Raw genomic sequence first — 18,893 nt, 5'->3', positions numbered from 1 at the left:
TGAAGTGCCATTCCCCAGAATACTGAAGTGTAAAATATACATACATGACAGCCTGATACCAGTTGCTGCTACTGCATTTAAGGCTGAGTTTACATTATATCGGTATGGCAGAATTTTCTCATCAATTCCATTGTCAGAAAATAATAAGCTGCTACATACCTCTTTGCAGATTAATCTGCCCGCTGTCCCCTGATCTGAAGTTTACCTCTCCTCAGATGGCCGAGAAACAGCAATATGATCTTAACTACTCCGGCTAAAATCATAGAAAAACTCAGGTAGATTCTTCTTCAAATTCTACCAGAGAAGGAATAACACACTCCGGTGCTATTATAAAATAACAAACTTTTGATTGAAGGTATGAAACTAAGTATAATCACCACAGTCCTCTCACACATCCTATCTATTCGTTGGGTGCAAGAGAATGACTGGTAATGGCAGTTAGGGGAGGAGCTATATAGCAGCTCTGCTGGGTGAATCCTCTTGCACTTCCTGTTGGGGAGGAGTTAGTATCCCATAAGTAATGGATGATCCGTGGACTGGATACACTTAACAAGAGAAATAGATAATAAACTTATGAACATTCAAGTAGCATAATTTAAAGGGACACTGAACCCAATTTGTTTCTTTCGTGATTCAGATAGAGCATGCAATTTTAAGCAACGTTGTTCTCTTGCTATCTTTATTTGAAAAAGAAGGCATCTAAGCTTTTTTTTTTTATTCAGAACTATGGACAGCATTTTTTTTATTGGTGGATAAATTTATACACCTATCAGCAAGAACAACCCAGGTTGTTCACCAAAAATGGGCCGGCATCTAAACTTGCATTTCAAATAAAGATGCCAAGAGAATGAAGAAAATTTGATAATAGGAGTAAATTAGAAAGTTGCTTAAAATTTCATGCTCTATCTGAATCACGAAAGAAATAATTTGGGTTTAGTGTCCCTTTAAACGCAGTTAGAATGCAGGACACTCAGATTTTTCGCTATATATGTGCTACTCAAGTGAGCGAGTAAAGTGTAAACTCACATAATCAAATTTATGAGCAGTCTCTTCTAGCAAAACACATCAGTGCAGCTACGGAGTATCACGGATGAGTATAAGTGGCACTTTTACTTTCTTTTCTCGTGTGTATATATATATATCTGTATTCATTACCTTCCATGTACTTGCTTTAAGAGTAAATTATGGTAGGGGGTAGGGTATTGAGGGGGCAGCTACACTAAAAAAAAAACAGCTGCCAGTACCCAAGATGGTGGCAAATAGGTAGAGGGGGGAGGGATAGAAAGCTGTTTGGGGGGGGGAGATCAGGGAGAATGGGGGCTGCCAGTACTTAAGATGGTGGTGACAATTGTGGGGAAGGGATGAGAGCTGTTTGAGAGGGGTCAGGTAGGGATCAGGGGGTGGGATGTGTCAGGTGGGAGGCTGATCTCTACACTAAAGCTAAAATTAACCCTACAAACTACCTAATTAACCCCTTCACTGATGGGCATAATACAAGTGTGGTGGGCAGGGGCATTTAGCGGCCTTCTAATTACCAAAAAGCAATGCCAAAGCCAAAAATGTCTGCTATTTCTGAACAAAGGGGACCCCAGAGAAGCATTTACAACCATTTGTGCCACAATTGCACATGCTGTTTGTAAATAATTTCCGTGAGAAAACTAAAGTTAGTGAAAAAGTGAACAATTTTTTTTATTTGATCACATTTGGCGGTGAAATGGTGACATGAAATATACCAAAATGGGCCTAGATCAATACTTTGGGTTGTCTACTAAAAAAATATATATTCATGTCAAGGGTTATTCAGGCATTCTTGACAGATATCAGTGTTACAATGTAACTCACTAATTTTGAGGAAAAAAATGGTTTGAAAATAGCAAAGTGCTACTTGTATTTATTGCCCTATAACTTGCAAAAAAAGCAAAGAACATGTAAACATGTAAACTATAATCAACTATCCAAACTTATAAATTATACTCATACTGTAGTAGAGGAAGGTGTTTTAACACTGGAACACAGAAGTAGACTTTGTTTTTATGAATGTTAATGGAACATTATACATTAGATTTTTATTTGCATAAATGTTTTGTAGATGATCCATTTATATAGCCCTCGTGGGAGTGGTTTTTAACAATGTATAGTTTTGCTTTTTTTTTTTTTTTATAACATTGTGTTGATTTTCAGACTTCTAACCAAGCCCCAAAGTGTCAGATGTAGGCTCAAGTCTACAGACTCCTGCTTGTCTAAATGGCCTTTTCATATACAGGGGGGGGGGGGGGGTGTCTGCGGTTTCAGGTTTTCCAGCTCATTTCACCGGGTGTCCCAGCCTAACCTCATCAAAAGTGCTAAGCTGGGAGTAAGTTTTTATACTGGATTTTTAGATCAGTATCTGTGCATATTCTTCTTTATAGTATTGTCTATTACATGCAGTTATATGAACTCTCCCTTTAAACCAAAAAGCTGAGTGAATATGCTACTAAATAGCTTTCGTTGGTCAGTGATACTATGCAAGTTGTTTTCTTTGAATAATAAAGTGTAGTGCAAAAATGACATTCAGCTTAAACACAATGACTTGCAGGGTCACCAATGCTAAAATGACAATTGAGTGTATACATTTAGCATTACAATGTCCCGTAACTTTGGGTTTTGGAGAGTGACCCCTGGTGTATGTTTCCGGTATAACTATGACCATTTTAATAAGTTGTGGGATGCTTCCATCGACCTTTTTTTTAAATCATATTTTAATATTTGTATTGTAATAGTTGTATATGCATGTTACAGATCTTGTGCAGTGATATATAAAACATTTAGAATGATAATTTGGATAAAATGTGTATGGTTTTCCAGGCCAGCGACATACCCAGTATGTTTATGTCCTTTGCTGCGGTCAGTTAGAAACATATATACATGAACCTATGCACTGATGAAGCATTACTGTGTAGCAGGATATATAGACAGTAGAAAAAAATAAATTTATGCTTACCTGATGAATATCCCACTAGTAATTGGAATGATGTTGTGGACTCTCCATGTCTGGAAAGAAATTTAACTCCTGACCAGCAGGAGGAGGCAAAGAGCACCCCAGCAAAGCTGTTAAGTGTAACTTCCCTTACCCTTAACCCCAATCATTCAGCCGAAGGAAAATAGAAAAAGAAGAAACACAAGGGTGAAAAGGTGCCTGAGGTTTACTCAAAAAACTGCTGAATTATAATGAAAAAGAGGGTATGGTCATGGACTCTCCATGTCCAGAAATAAATAAATTTATCAGGTAGGCATAAATTTTGTTTTCTTTCCTATAACATGGAGAGTCCACAACGTCACAGAATGAACAGGGAGGGAGGGGAAGGGAGGGGAAAAAAAGGCAGGAGGACCTAAACAGAAGGCACCACCGCTTGTCGAACCTTACTCCCAAAAAAGCCCCAGCTGAGGCAAAAGTATCAAATTCATAGAATTCGGAAAAGTATGCAAAGAGGACCATGTTGCCGCCTTGCAAATCTGTTCCACAAAAGCTTCATTTTTGAAAGCCCAAGCAGAGGAAACAGCCCTAGTGGAATGAGTCATAATCCTCGCAGAAGGCTGCTGTCCAGCAGTCTCAAAAGCCAAACAAATCATAATTCTTAACTAGAGGGAAAGAGTAGTAGAAGTGGCCTTCTGACCTTTACACTTTCCAGAGAAAACAACAAAAAGGGCAGAAGATCAAGTTATGCAAAAGAGAAAACCCAAATTAGTACGAAGGACCGCCTTATCTGCATGAAGGACAAAATACAGGGAAATCACACTGCAGAGCTGAGAGTTCAGAAACTCTATGAGCGGAAGAAATAGTAAGTAGAAACAAAACCTTCCAAGATAAAAACTTTATATCTACAACATGCATCGGCTCAAATGGAGCCTGTTGCAAAACTTTAAGAATTAGGTTACGGCTCCAAGAAGGAACAACAGGTTTAAACACAGGCCTGATTCTGACCAGGGCCTGAACAAAAACTTTAACATACATCAACTCTGCCAGACGTTTGTGCAAAGGGATAAACTGAGCAGAAATCTAACTGATAAACCTTTCTCCAGGCCATCCTGAAGAAAGGATAAAATTCTTGGAATCCTCAAATGACTCCAAAAAAAACCCTTTAACTTCACACCAAAAAAAAATATTTACGCCATACCTTATGGCAAATCTTACAAGTAACAGATTTACGAGCCTGAAGCATAGTATCAATGACTGCCTTTGAAAAAACCTCATCTAGACAGGACTAGGCGTTCAATCTCCAAGCAGTGAGCTTCAGAGAATCTAGATTTGGATGGAGGAATGGACCCTGAATTAGAAGGTCCTTCCTCAGAGGTAACTTCCAAGGAGTAAGAGATGACATCTTCACCAGATCTGCAACCCAGATTCTGCGAGGCTAGACAGGAGCTATTAGGATCACAGACGCTCTCTCCTGCTTGATACAAGCAATGGACTTGAGGAAAGAGAGCAAACTGAGGAAACAGGTAAGTTAGCCTGAAATCCAAGGAACCGCCAGGAAGGACATTTATCAGGGCGGCTTGAGGGTCTTTTGACCTTGAACTGTACTTTGGAAGCCTGGCATTCTGACGAAACGCCATCAGATCCAATTCTGAAACCCTCCACAGAAGGGATATCCTGGAGAACACCTCCGGATGGAGAGCCCACTCCTCGGGATGAAAGATCTGTCTTCTCAGAAAAACCACCTCCCAGTTGTCCTGGAATGTATATGGCAGATAGCAGACAATCGTGAGCTTCTGCCCACTGCAGAATGCGAGCCACCGCCTTCATAGCCAAGAAACTCATAGTTCCCCCTGGTGGTTGATATAAGCCACTGAGGTGATGTCACTAGAATCTGAGAAACCGGACTAATGATAATTGAGGCCAAGCTACCAAGGCATTGAAGATTGCTCTCCACTTCAAGATCTTTATGGGGAGAGGAGACTCCTCCTGAGTTTACAGGCCCTAAACTTTTAGAGAGTCCCAAATTGCTCCCCAGCCTAATAGGCTGGCATCCGTAGTCAAAACCACCCAGGAAGGTCTCAGGAAGCAAGAGTTCCAAGCCAGATTTTCCTGTGAAATCCACCATGAGGGAAAGTCTAACAGCTTGCGAACACACATTCAAGGTGCAAGTAGCTGGTTTCAAATGGCAAACCCTCCACTTGCTAGGCTGCGAACGTAACCATCAGGCTACTACAGCTGGCTGTTCTTGATAGGGGATCTAGAACTAGCCTCTGCATGCTCCGTCAGTGGAACGGAGACCATTCAGAATTATTGCAGAGTTCTCAGATGGAACCGAGCAAAAAGGAATGATGTCCATGGAAGCAATCATCAGACAAATCACCTCCATGCATTGAGCCACCATGGGCAAATAGCAGACTGGAGAGGAAGGCACGAAGAAAGAAGATTGGATTTCCTGACATCCGTCAGGAAAATATTCATGGACAGGGAAACTATGATTGTCCCTAAGAAAACACACCCTTGTAGTTGGAACAAGGGAACTCCATTTCTGATTCACTTTCCATCCATAGGGACGTAGAAAAGACAACATCTCTGAAAAGATGATGCCTGAACCAAGATGTTGCCTAGGTAAGGTGCCACAGCAATTCCCTAGGATCTGACTACTGCAAAAAGAGCCCCCAGAACCTATGTAAATATTCTGGGAGCCATGGCAAGACCAAATGGAAGTGCAACAAACTGGAAATGTTTGTCCAGAGAGGCAAACCTCAGAAGATGTTGATGATCCTTGATGGGAACATGAAGATACGCGTCCTTCTGGGCTAAAGGTCATCATGTGACCTTCCTGAACCCAGGAAAGAATGGAACTAAAAGTTTCTATCTTGAAGGACAGAAACCTGAGGAATTTGAGAGGCACTCTAGGGCTAGGGAAGGATGGAAAGTTCCCTCTCTTTTGGGAAACACAAGAGATCTTTGACCGAAGGAAACCTGAGATTTAAATAAAATTCTTGACCCTGCTCCTCTACTGGAGCTGGAACAAGCACTCCCAGGCCCTTCATGTAGATTAAGAAGACCACTCTCTTGTCAGGACTGCAGGAAACTTAAACAGGAAAAACCTGCCCCTGGAGAAGACCTGAATCCTATTCTGAAACCTAGGGATACTATTTTTCTGGTCCCAGGGTCTGGGAATTCTTCCTAACCGGAGGAAGGAAATATCCCTTTAACCTTTTATGCTGGCATCACAGATAAAATTATTAGCAAGGTTCTGAACCTTGATTCTATTTAGGATCTTAGCTTCAGAAACTACACCAGACAAAACATTGTCCCAATAAACTGCAGAGTCTGCAACCTCTGCAATACTAGCGATTGGATGACATTGAAAACTCCTGAGAAAGAACATCTTTCTTAAGTAAGCCATTAGCTTCCAATACATGGAAACCCAGAAAGAATAACTATCCTCAACAGGGATAGCAAATCTCTGACTCTCAACATAGGAAACAGAGGTAGTCGAATATACAGAATGCTTGGAAAAAATCCAAGAGACTAACAAGGAACTGTCATAAAAATTTGATAAACCCATAAACTCCTCAGAAAAAGGAGAAAGGGAACTTAATCTTCAGATTTAGTAGTGAACTGCCATCAGAGGGCGACAAATACTAAGGAAAACACGCTCTCAAACCAAAATGTTCTGAAAGTGCCGAATAAAAATGGGGTATTGTAAACATTATTACAAACTAGCATGTATAAAATAAACAGTATTTGTAGAGACAACTCAACTTGAGTTGTCTGCAGAGAAGATCAAGTCCCTGCAACAGAAAACAGCAGAGCTACAAAAAACAAATTTCTCTGGATCATGAGAAAAAAGTTATATACAAGTTCTAACATAGCATATTACAATGTTGTGCTATGCTAGAGATTGAATCCCTTGATATACGTAAAAGGATTATAAAAGGACAAAGAAAAAAAATACATGAAACTGTCGCCAGATGGCAGTAGATACATTAAAAAAACACACAAAAAAACTTCTATCTAGAAAATACGTCTAGAAAAAAGAAAGTGCAGAAAGGCAGGATAAATTATATGAACACTACCAAACGTAAGCCCAGTTATCTAAAAATAACGGCTATTATATAGACTACTCAAGTCCAAGAAAATCCCATTCTCTGCCATTCGTTACAGTACATTAATGCCATTGTGCCAGGAATCAGACTGAGACGAGAAGTGCAAAAATAAATCACATCTTTATTAATAACAAAAAATAATAAAAAAGTCCACAAGTCAAATAACAAGCCAGCAGTCAAAGCCAGAGCTGGTAGTCAGACGAGCCGAGTCAGGAGCCAAAGCAAGTAGTCAGACAAGCCGGAATCAGGAACAAGGAGATCAGCAGAGTCAGGAACAAGCCAGGGATCAGGAACCAGGAGGGGACGTCATACAAGCCAGGTAATACACAGGAACAGAAACTCAAACAGGTCTGAGACAACGCAAGGGCAATGCATACTGAACAGAGGCTCCTTAAAATAATAAGTGATGACATCACAATTCTGAGACTGCAACCTGTCTCACACGGATGATGTTAAACAGTCTGACCGTAAGAGGGCGTGCAGGAAATGAGCAGCATCACACACTCAGTACCAGATTCAGTAAGAGAGGTGAGTAAAATGGCTGCCAGCAGCACATGGCAAACAAAGCAGGGAAAAAAACGACAGAGAAATAACTGCACATATTCCCACACACATGCTTACCCCCAACAGCTCTAGATTGTCCCTAAGCTGTGAACCGCAAATGTGGCTAAATTCACCAGCATTAAAGGAACACCAGCGCCCCATACTGAATGGTGCACCTATACTGTGTGCTGCAAGCCCAGCTCCATATTTTTACAAGTGCTCCAGCTGTGGACCGCAAATGCGGTCATCTACACCAGTGTTCTTTACACAAGCGCCACTAGTGTGTGCTGTGCCTATACTGTGTGCTGCGAATGCAGCCATATACATTGCAAATGTATGTGTGTGTATGAGAATGTGTATGAGTGTGTGTATGAGAGAGTGTGTGTATGAGAGAGTCTGTGTATGTGTGTGTCATGAGCAGAGCGAAGGGGACGGAGGGAGAGTATCTGGAGACAAGGTCTTTACTACACAAGCACTCCCACTACGTACAGTGTCTATACAGAATGCTGTGAAAGCAGCCATTTATCAGCGCTATTGTAACACACAAACACACACACCACAGCCGTGGCCCGCTACTGGGAAAATACACTGTGAAGCTATGAGGCCTAGAACAGTTCCTGGCAATTTCAGATATAGCCGTTATATAACAGGCGCGGAAAAGCATCCATCAACAGTTTCATCCCTCACACCAACAGAGGGATATGCCAAATATAAGCCCTCAGATCACTATAAGGACCATAAAAATGTCCGGAGAAGGGAAGACAAGTGAGAAATAAAGTAAAGTCATAATACTCTCTCACACAACATAAAAATAGGGTTAGCAAAATAAATACCCTGCTATGGAAGCAGCAAAATTCCCCTTTGTAGCTGCTCAGCCGCAATAAAACTGAAGAACAGTAATATAAAGTAATAATGAGAACCCCTTCAGGAGGTAAAATATATATGAAGAGGACTTACCCTTCAAGGTCTTCTGCTGTCGAGCAGCTTGAAAGTGTCAGTATATGGCCGGGTTATAGTACAATTTATTTAATAATTATTCTTTAAAATAACCCCCAATTAAAATGCATATACGAAACAATTAAAATCAATATTTATTCCTATATTCTTTACGATAAGTTAAAGTTATAAATACATTTAATTATATTTATAGAAACCAGATTATGAATCAAATGATACCACTTATGCTGTTATAATATTCTATACAAAGATCATAAAAATATACCTTTACAATTTACCTGATTCACAATAATCGCATTCAAATACCACAATAAAATATTAGAATCTTCTGTTATTAACCAATAATTCTAGTTCAGTGCCCAATATGGATTACCAACTTACTATGCTTAATTAATTACTACCAGGGATTTAATCACAATAACCAGTTTATATACAGTTCTGTAAGAGTTCACTATAATGACTGACATAAATCTGGAGTGTAAAACCCTGTCTAGCAAATAAAAAAAATTTCTCTGCAATAAGGGAAATTCTAAAATATATCTATATAGCTGCAATTATAAATGAGTAGCACTAAACAGGACTATAAACAAAAGTAAAAAAAAACTAACGGTGCCCTTTTAAAATTACTAACTGCAATCTAGTTATAGTTACCAAATACCTTTAATTAAAATATTATTTATTTATCGTGTATACTTTACCCCAAATAACCAAATTAATGTTTCAGATTCCAGAGTTTCTCCAATAAGTCCAATTTCACCTCATAAATTAATAGGTAATTTTTGCAAGATGGATAAAAATTAGGCCCAGATTTACTTATAGTGACTGTGTCCCAAAATGGCAGCAAAGTTATCAGTCAAAATTCAGCAGCAGAGACCCTTTTTTTTTCTTGCCTGGGGTTATATCACCTGATATACCCCACCCCTTTTTATTCTAATCATTGGTGAAATTGGAAACGCACCACGAAAGCTTGACTTGTGATAGGCCCCTTTGGGAGATGCCTCCCTGAGTAGCTACTTATCTTATGGCTGTGATGTCACCTCTGATCTATAGGTGGCAGCAGACACCCAGAAATGCAGTTTTACCATCAATGCTGCTACAGTTTACTATAGATTCATATATATTTTTACAATGTATTATATTTTCTAGTATTAATAAGTCTAGTGTATTGGACCACGCCATAACACTCATCCTGAGCATTTCAAGACTAGATATGATATATTTCTCATAATATAAAGTAATTCTTACACATTTAAAATATATGGGTATTTAAAAGGATTTTAATACTTTTAGCATGGATCTAATTAATATCTCAGTTATCATCTAAATATCACATACATACCTTGAGATAAGCAATCAGATGTGGTTTCATATTTATTACTATCCCATATAAATATTTCATATCTGTATATCTCTTGCTGAGTGTATAAAACATTATTTAAAACACCAATTATATACGTACTTATTAGATGCCTGAAAAATATAAGAATATGTTATTCATTAAATTTATTACAAACCTGAAATGCATTTCTCAGATCCATGGAATTAAACATTTTTATACAAGATTGAAAACCATACAAGTTGTACTTTTTAAAAATGAATTTCAGTTACAATGCAAAACATGTGTCCCTGTTAGCCAGCACAGATGTTTATCTTAAGTTTAGGGGCAATTAAAAGGTCTGTGCTAATTACTGTATTCTAGAATTTCTGTTTGCTTATCTGACTTTATCTACAGAATGTCGTCTCCAAACATCCCATGATGTATGTTGGCTTGGTTGATTATCACGTCCCTGTTATGACCTCATGTGGAGTGATGAGCTTCAAAAGCTAAATCTTTTGGTCCTAGCTGAAGTATTGTAATCGGGAAAAAAAGGGGGTTGGGGCTGGTCTGTTATGAGACCAATTCACATCAAATTAGGTTTTAGCTAAAAATGAAATTAGATTTTATGATACATCTGTAGTTTGTTTAATGCTACTCACAGATACCCTGACAACAGCCCCCTCTGATAGCTGACAGTGACCTGAGGAAAAAGAAAGAGCAGAGTAACCAAGCCTTGCTTTCTATAACAGGGGTAGCAATAATGTTAGAAAGCGGCGAGGTTGTCTTTGCTTTATTTCTAACTGCTAATAGCCACCATTACTCTTACTAAAGAGATTGACATGGCACAGCATAGCGCCTAATTCTTTCTTGCAGGAAAAAGTACCCAGTAAAGGATTAAATATCTTCAGACACCCAGACACCGTCTTCACTCATCCTCCATTGACAGAGGCAAAGAGAATGACTAGGGCTTATGGGCAAGGAAAGTTACATGTAACAACTTTGCTGGGGTGCTCTTTGCCTCCTCCTACTGGCCAGGAGTTGAATATCCCACTAGTAATTGGAATGATGTCGTGGACTCTCCTATGTCATAGAAAGGAAATTACAATTTTAATTGTTAAAAGGAACAGAAAAAGTATAAGACTTAAAAAAATGCTTTGTTCTCTTGCTATTTTTAGTTGAAAAGCTCATATGCTAATTTCTAAGCCCTTTAAGGCCACCTCTTATCTCAGTGCATATGACAGTTTTTCACAGCTAGAGGACGTTAGTTTGTGTGCGTCATATAGATAACATTGTGCTCATGCCCGTGAAGTTACTTATGAGAGGGCACCGATTGGCTAAAATTCAAGTCTCTCAAAATAATTGAAATAAGGGGGCTGTCAGAAGATGCTTAGATACAAGGTAATAAGAGGTAAAAAGTATATTACTATAACTTTGTAGGGTATGCAAAACTGGGGAATGAGTAATAAAAGGGATTATCTATCTTTTTAAACAATACAAATTCTGGAGTAGACTGTCCCTTTAAAAAAGTGGGCAAATAAAGTAAATTGCAAGTTGTTTGTTGTTGTTGTTTTAAGCTATACATAATTAAACATCTAATAAGTAATTTCATTTTGAGTTTCATGTCTTTTTTAAATATTGTGCACCAGTTACCTGTACAAATTTTGGGCAAGTGACCAAAATGTGTGCGCTCTTGAAAACATAATAAAACACACACACAAACTTTCACATATATTTTTACACACTCACTCTGTCTCTCTCTCACACACACACACAGCTACTCTCCCTCACATTCTCAAGCACACTCACACCCTCTCCCTCACACACACAGCAAGTCAACATTTGGTTAGCAAACATTTAATTTATCTACACTGCAGAATCTAAAGTGGTTGAGTCATGTGCAAAGCAATAGTTAATGAGAGTCTCGTATGCAGAAGTGACACAAGATACCAGGCTAAAAATAAATAAAAGGAAAACATACTTTAAAAAGAGATTTCCTTTACGTAGGATAAAAGTACATTATATTTTTTTATTAAAAGGGACGCTTAACCAAAAAAATGTATTTCATGATTCAGATAGAGCATGCAATTTTAAGCAACTTTCTAATTTACTCCAATTATCATTTTTTCTTCGTTCTCTTGCTATCTTAATTTAAAAAGCAGGAATGTGATGCATAGGAGCAGGCCAATTTTTGGTTGAGAACCTGGGTTATACTTGCTTATTGGTGGGTAAATGTAAGTCTCCAATAAGGAAGCGCTATCCATGGTGCTGAACCTAAAATGGGCTGGCTGCTAAGATTTACATTCCTGCTTTTAAAATAAAGATAGCAAGAGAATGAAGAAAATTTGATAATAGGAGTAAATTAGAAAGTTGCTTAAAATTTCATGCTATCTGAATTATGAAAAAAAAATTTGAGTTTAGTGTCCCTGAGTTTGAGTTTAGTGTCCCTTTAACTGCAATAAAAAAAATTGATAAAATGAAGTAACCCTTTCCTCTTACCTCTAAGACTAATACAACCCATTCTGCAAACTCTAATGGATATGTATTTTGTTTAAATGAAGGCACCTGATTTATAAATGATTATCTGTAGAGGAGATAATGCTGGCACTTAACTGCAACAGCCTTTCTTCTGTAGACAGCCGATCAAATAGTAAGGGCTAGTCGCCAGCTCCGCCAGTAGTACTGGCTCACCTGAAGCCAGTAATATTGTGACTAGTATTGTTTAGAAGCTCCTGCTACCTCCGGAATCAAAATGCGTGTTCTACCGCTGCTGCTATCATCGTCACTACTGAGAGGCTTTTTGCATGCTAAGAGCTCCAAGATTATAAGCACCCCCTGTTATGCAGGCCTTAATAGACATGTGTGCAGGGCCTACCAAATCACTGTGCTGCCGCGCTCATTTGAGGGAACATTGTTGTGCACTCAAATTCCAAAACCAAGAGAGAACTGAGAATGAACATTAGCTGGGAAAACTTAACTATGCCTTTCACAGAAAATAAATATCCTGCAGTATACCAGTCTGATCCTGCCAAACAAGACAGTCTAGCCCTAAAATACCAGTAATATCTCCTCTAAAAGAGGGAAAGCAACAAACACCAGCTAGTATATGGTTTGGAGGCAGCTGACCCCGGGTTCTGTGCCCTATATAGAGTGCTGTTTTACCAACTATTTGATTTTGAGAAAGCAACACACCACAGACGTACGTTTTGGCATCTTTGGGACTCATCAGTGAGGTGCAGTTTAATCGATCTAGCACACAGATTCTTAAACCTTTGGTGGGAATACATGGCAGTAGTGATTAACACCAGTGTGCTGTCACCTAACTAAAAAAATATTTAAAGTCCCGCTCTGGACTGGCAGAGCACTGCTGGTCCCAAGCATAAAATGATGCTGATCCAATCAGCAGTGCTAGTCATGGATCAGCAGGGGTTAAAAAATCTAAGCCGTCAGTGATGCTATGTATTTAACACTAAGGGGGAGATTTAATAAGCAGGGCATGCTACTTTCACCACCCGTAGCTTCCAGCAATAGGGAAACTAAAGTTAAGAAGCAGCAGTCATAAGACCGCTGCTCCTTAAATCATCCTGATCAGATACTATCAGGATGATTGACAACCCTGCTAGCGGCCGCAAATTGTGCAGGGGGCAAATTGTGCAAATTAACCGCACATTTCTTGTGAAATGCATGTGCAATGTTAAATGCCGGCATTTAGTGATGCTGGGCAGACATGATTTGCTACAGCGTATCATGTCTGCCCGGTACTTAGTAAATTGACCCCTAAATATCCATTATATAGCTTTATTTTATTAGAGTAGAATTCGTTTCTGAAGATAGAGATATTTAGGGATTTGCTTAGACCTTTAGACCTACAAGGGTACTTCTGCTAATAAGCTCTCATCCAAGGTAATACAGAAAACCTGGCCTGTTGGGGAGGCCAGAGGACAGGTTTGAAAACCAGTGCTATAGAGTGCCCTACAGTATGTGCACATTTGCATACTCAGGAATAGGTTTGCCATCTGTTTTTGTACATACAAATTATTTTTTAAAGCTTTCTGATACCTTTTGCAGTACTGTAAGTAAAAGAATAGTTTATAGCTAATGTAGAACACATTACTATATACAGACCTGTTCCATGTTTGTACAGTAAAAATATCAACAAAAGTTTCACAGACACCAGTTTCCTAAAAGCCCTTGTGTGTCCCCAGCAAATACAAACACAGATACAGGCAGCAGGACTGGACTTCAAAGAGATTTTCATGTCTACGTTTACGAGTGGAAACTCAATACAAGTGCAGATGAAATCAGACAGAGGCAATCCAATGTTCTTTCAGGTTTAATGCAGTTCAATTCCTTAAAATAAACAAAAACACCTGGTCCACGTGGTGTAACACATAGAACAGCAGCCCCAGCAATATTGTAATCTGTTCATCTGATTTGTGGTTCTATAAAACACCATATGTTTTAAAGTAAGCAGCGTCCCTTCTACATATATGTTGTGCAAATCTATGATAAGTCTGGTGCAGACTGACCGCTACAGTATGTGCTTTTGTAATTCTGCTACAATAGAATATGTAAACATATATAATATTTTTATCCCTTTATTTGATCCAGGTAAAGGCCATGTATTTGTTTCAATATCTAATATTAAGTATTTGCATATATTTAAAAAATAAAAACAACCTACACCCCCACACCAAATAAATTTTTTTATAAAGTATATAAAATAGCTTACAATATACAGTGATTTTCTGGGTAAAATGTGTTGATCTCACAGTGATGGGGATACAAAATATAGCATCTCTGGCTTTATATAAAACAAAAATTATTTTTAAAAAATGTGCTGCAGCTGAGAGCTGAATAAGATAGAGGAGAGGGTGTAGGGTTATCTGTGTAATGCTGTGGCTGGGTGCAACTTGGCCCGTGTCCATATTTAGGTCCCTTTTTTATTAATAAAATAACTTTCAGGTATAGATGGGGCTCCTCTGTAGACCAAGAATCGGTGTAGTCTCGTCCAAAGAGTCTAAACTTTTCTTATGGTAGACAATAAACTGAAAAATGATCTGTGATCGAGTAAAGGAGGAAACTTGAAACAGGGAATACAAACACTAAATTCACATTAATAAAATGACATTTATAGCACATATTAATGAACACGGTGCCTGTCCTTGTAATTAAAGGGAAAGTGTGCACATGGGTATGCTCTGTCTGAATTATAAACTTTCATGTCCCTTTAAGAGAATCCTTCCATTAAAAAAATAAAATAAGTGTGGGCCTCTAAATACAGAGTTAATGTTTCACTTTTAATAGGAAGTAGAACAAAATTTGATTACTTATATTTTATCAGCTAGGAGTGAACTCACATATGAAACTGCAAAACTAATCTAGCCTATTGTTTTATGCTCTGTGTATACTGAATCAGCAGCATTTTCCCTTTATGTGGAGTATCAAGTAAAACCTTATGCAACAGAGACCTAGTAATATTCTGAAAGAAAGAGAGAGAGAAAAGAGAGAGAGAGAAAAGAGAGAGAGAGAAAAGAAAGAAAAAAAATAGAGAAAGAAAGAAAAAGAGAAAGAAAAAGAGAGAGAGAAAGAAAAAGAGAGAGAGAAAGGAAAAGAGAGAGAAAAAGAAAAAGAGAGATAAAAAGAAAAAGAGAGAGAAAAAGAAAAAGAGAGAGAAAAAGAAAAAGAGAGAGAAAAAGAAAAAGAGAGAGAAAGAAAGAGTTAAATGAATCCATTTACAGGGACATGAAACCCATTAGTTTTATGATATAGATAGAACATACATTTTTAAATAGGTTTCCAATTAACTTCTATTATCAATCTTGCTTAAATTTCTTGGTATCCTTTATTGAAGGAGCAGCAATGCCCTTCTAGGAGCTAGCTAAACACAATGGTAAGTCAATCACAAGAGGCATATGTGTGCAGCCACCATTCAGCTGCTAGCTTCCAGCTCCTGAGCCTACTGGGTTTTTAACAAAGGATACCAAAACACAAAGCAAATTAGATAATAGAAGTAAATTTGAAAGTTGTTTAAATTTAATTGTATGCTCTATCTAAACCATTAAAGGGACATAATACTCATATGCTAAATCACTGAAACTGATGCAGAATAACTGTAAAAAGTGGACAGGAAAATATCACCTGAGCATCTCTATGTAAAAAAGGAAGATATTTTACCTCACAATTTCCTCAGCTCAGCAGAGTAAGTTCTGTGTAAAAAGTTATACTCAGTTACTGCCCAGCTGCAGGTAAAAAATAATTTAAAAAAATTAAGAAATGAACAGCAGCCAATCAGCATCAGCAGTGCTGAGGTCATGAACTCTTTTACTGTGATCTCATGAGATTTCACTTAACTCTCATGAGATTTCATAGTAAACTTCCTTAAACTAAATAGGGAAATAAGATGAGAGTGCACGAGGCTCAATCCTTCGGCTGTCCCGGAACAGACATACTGAGTTGCTGCTTAGAAGTCCTTTACAATGGGATGTGGCTACTGAGGAATTTTTGAGGTAAAAAATCTTCCTTTTTTACATAGAGATGTTCAGTTGATGTTTTCTAGTCAGCCTTTTACAGCTATGCTACATCACTTTCAAGTGTTTAAACACTTGGGTATTATGGCCCTTTAAATAAAAATATTGGATATAAATTTAAAAGGAAAGGGTTTCATATCCTTTTAAATTTATATCATGTCGCCCCTGTGACAAAATGCGCCAAGGTTATAAATGAGGTTCCAAACCTAAAATCACTGCAGCACAGAGTGAAGGATACAATAACATCCAGATTCATCACACCCAGACTGCTGACGAGCCAGGGCAGGTGATGCAACAAATAATTGCTCTCCGACTGCCCGTTGTCTGGTTTCTTCAGGAGAATGCCGAGCCCGTACATTAGGTTACCGAGAACAACGAGGCAAAACAGTGACAGCGCCAGGCCTTCTGTTGATCTTCTCTTGAACTGGAGAAAAAAAAAAGTTCTTTAGTATAATAATGTAAAAATTATATTAATGATTCCACGTGTTCACTAACGAAGACGACACCTGCACTGATACATACAACAGCAACACTGGACCTGTGCAGACACAACTACACTGACCAATAGCTATGCACACACAGCAACACCTGACCTGCTCACCTTTGTGACAATTTGTACAATGCTTACCGTAATGGCTACAAAATGCATCTCTCATGGTCTGCCTTGGTTTGATCCATAAGGGATGTGGTGCATCTCGTCTCAATATGGTTTACTCACACTTATCCATCTTTCGTTAAATATTAAACTCTAAATCCCCATAAAAAGTTTAATTACAGTTAAACATACAAAACTTTATTGTGCTAGCTTTGCCAGCACATATACTAAAATTGGAACAATACAGAGAAGATTAACACGGCCCCTGGGCAAGGAGGAGACACAAATTAGTTCCATATTTTTTGTGACGTGTTTTGCTATGAAGATGCATCGATAGCTCAACAGTATATAATTTAAATCAATATTCTTGCCTTGTAATTTGTGATATTTATGTAGTAGTTCACTTGTGCTTCTAGATGTGGTTTTTGTTTGTTTTTTTGAGTACTGATAAATAACTTACAAAAAAAAACACTTTGCAGGGTACATTCACTGATGTGCCTGCTTTTTCTGTAATTAAGCACTCAATTCCCCCCTCCAAGAAGAAGCAAAAACACATACTACATGATCCATAACAGAGTACTGACCCTGCAACATGCTGTACACGGATTACTTGACAAGTACAGGAGCTCATTTAGACCTGTTGCTAATTGGCCACAGTAGTGGAAATAAGTTTACTCAATAAACACAGACACACAAACATGGACACTAAGCTACTTACATTGGTTATGATTTGAGGAACCCTGGAACATAGAAACATCACCGACGAAATGGAACCGATTACAAATCTGATTATGTCTTGAGTGGTAAATGGCTAAAAGAAACATAGATCAGTACCCACATTATATCCTCAGGCAAGTGTTGTATTTGCATGTACTTGCGGTTATAGAGCACATTAAATACATACAGTATACACAGAATATGCCTGAGACATTAGAAAAAGTATAGTGCTGAGAGAATGGTACACAACTATAATAGCTCTTTACTGCACAGCCAGAGGGAAAAACACTCATTAACAGAGGTATGATGTACAGAACTGTAATAAGAAATCCTCATACAACACAGATGGTCTCTGCTTATTCTGACTCCCCTTCTCCAGCAGAGGGCGCTCTACTACATGTACTCCCATGAGATTGTCAAATTTAGTATCAAAAGTGTCAAAGTGTTAAAATGTGACTCCTCACTCTGTTCTGGGATATTTGTCTTAGAAGACAGAGATTTATGAAGACTAAAAAAAAACCAAATCCTTATTTCAAAGGATCATTATAATGAAAGACTTGCTCTAATTTGTGAGTGTATCATTTTAGTACAAGTGACCCTGCAACTGTGTGTTTAACCCCTGCAAATGGGTTAAGCACATAGCTAAAATAATGTTAGGGAGTCAGAGAAATTCTGGTCTAGAACTGAAACTGCTGCTGACTCAATCTCAGCAGTTGTTGTACAGATCAGCAGTTATCTGTGGCTTCCTAGCTCTCAAATTAGAGTGAGTAATAACCCTTTAACTACTGATATTAATTCATAAATACATAGTATATTAGTACATATGTTATTGCTGCTGTAGAGTAGACTGGAAGCTCCTCCTACTTTTATATTAATCTAATTTTGTTACTTGTACCCAGTGCTACGGAATTTGCCAGCACTTTAATTTAAAAAAATAAAAACATAGAAAAAGATAATTATTGAAGGAAACCTAAGCATACCAAAAGAATGGAAGAAATTAGACTTTTTTTTTTAAATTGTCTCAAAAAAAAAAAAAAGGACAGTTATCACCTTGAAATGTCTGGTTTCATTATGCAGAACTACTTTGCAATATATTTTATTTATTTTGCCCCTTTTTCACAAAAGCCAGCTCTGAAAAATTAGTAATTTGTCATTCCCATGGCTA

General features: G+C 38.0%; 1 protein-coding gene and 1 pseudogene across 1 annotated transcript in view; one reads left to right on the top strand and one right to left on the bottom strand.

Moving 5' to 3' along the window:
- Window positions 1–14,203: 14,203 nt before the first annotated feature.
- The window catches only part of LOC128638786 (lysosomal amino acid transporter 1 homolog), a 24,175-nt gene continuing 19,485 nt past the window's right edge, over window positions 14,204–18,893 (bottom strand). The window contains exons 6-8 of the mRNA XM_053690921.1: window positions 17,730–17,822; window positions 16,655–16,840; window positions 14,204–14,946 (exon numbers count right to left, since the gene is read on the bottom strand). Coding sequence (XP_053546896.1) covers window positions 14,848–14,946; window positions 16,655–16,840; window positions 17,730–17,822 — 378 coding nt within the window. The 3' untranslated portion in view covers window positions 14,204–14,847. The remainder of the gene's footprint in view (window positions 14,947–16,654; window positions 16,841–17,729; window positions 17,823–18,893) is intronic.
- LOC128639296 (uncharacterized) lies at window positions 17,215–17,314 on the top strand (annotated as a pseudogene).

The sequence above is a fragment of the Bombina bombina genome, chromosome 8, assembly GCF_027579735.1.
Source record: "Bombina bombina isolate aBomBom1 chromosome 8, aBomBom1.pri, whole genome shotgun sequence".
Lineage (NCBI taxonomy): Eukaryota > Metazoa > Chordata > Amphibia > Anura > Bombinatoridae > Bombina > Bombina bombina.
This window is presented reverse-complemented; position numbering and strand designations above follow the sequence as displayed.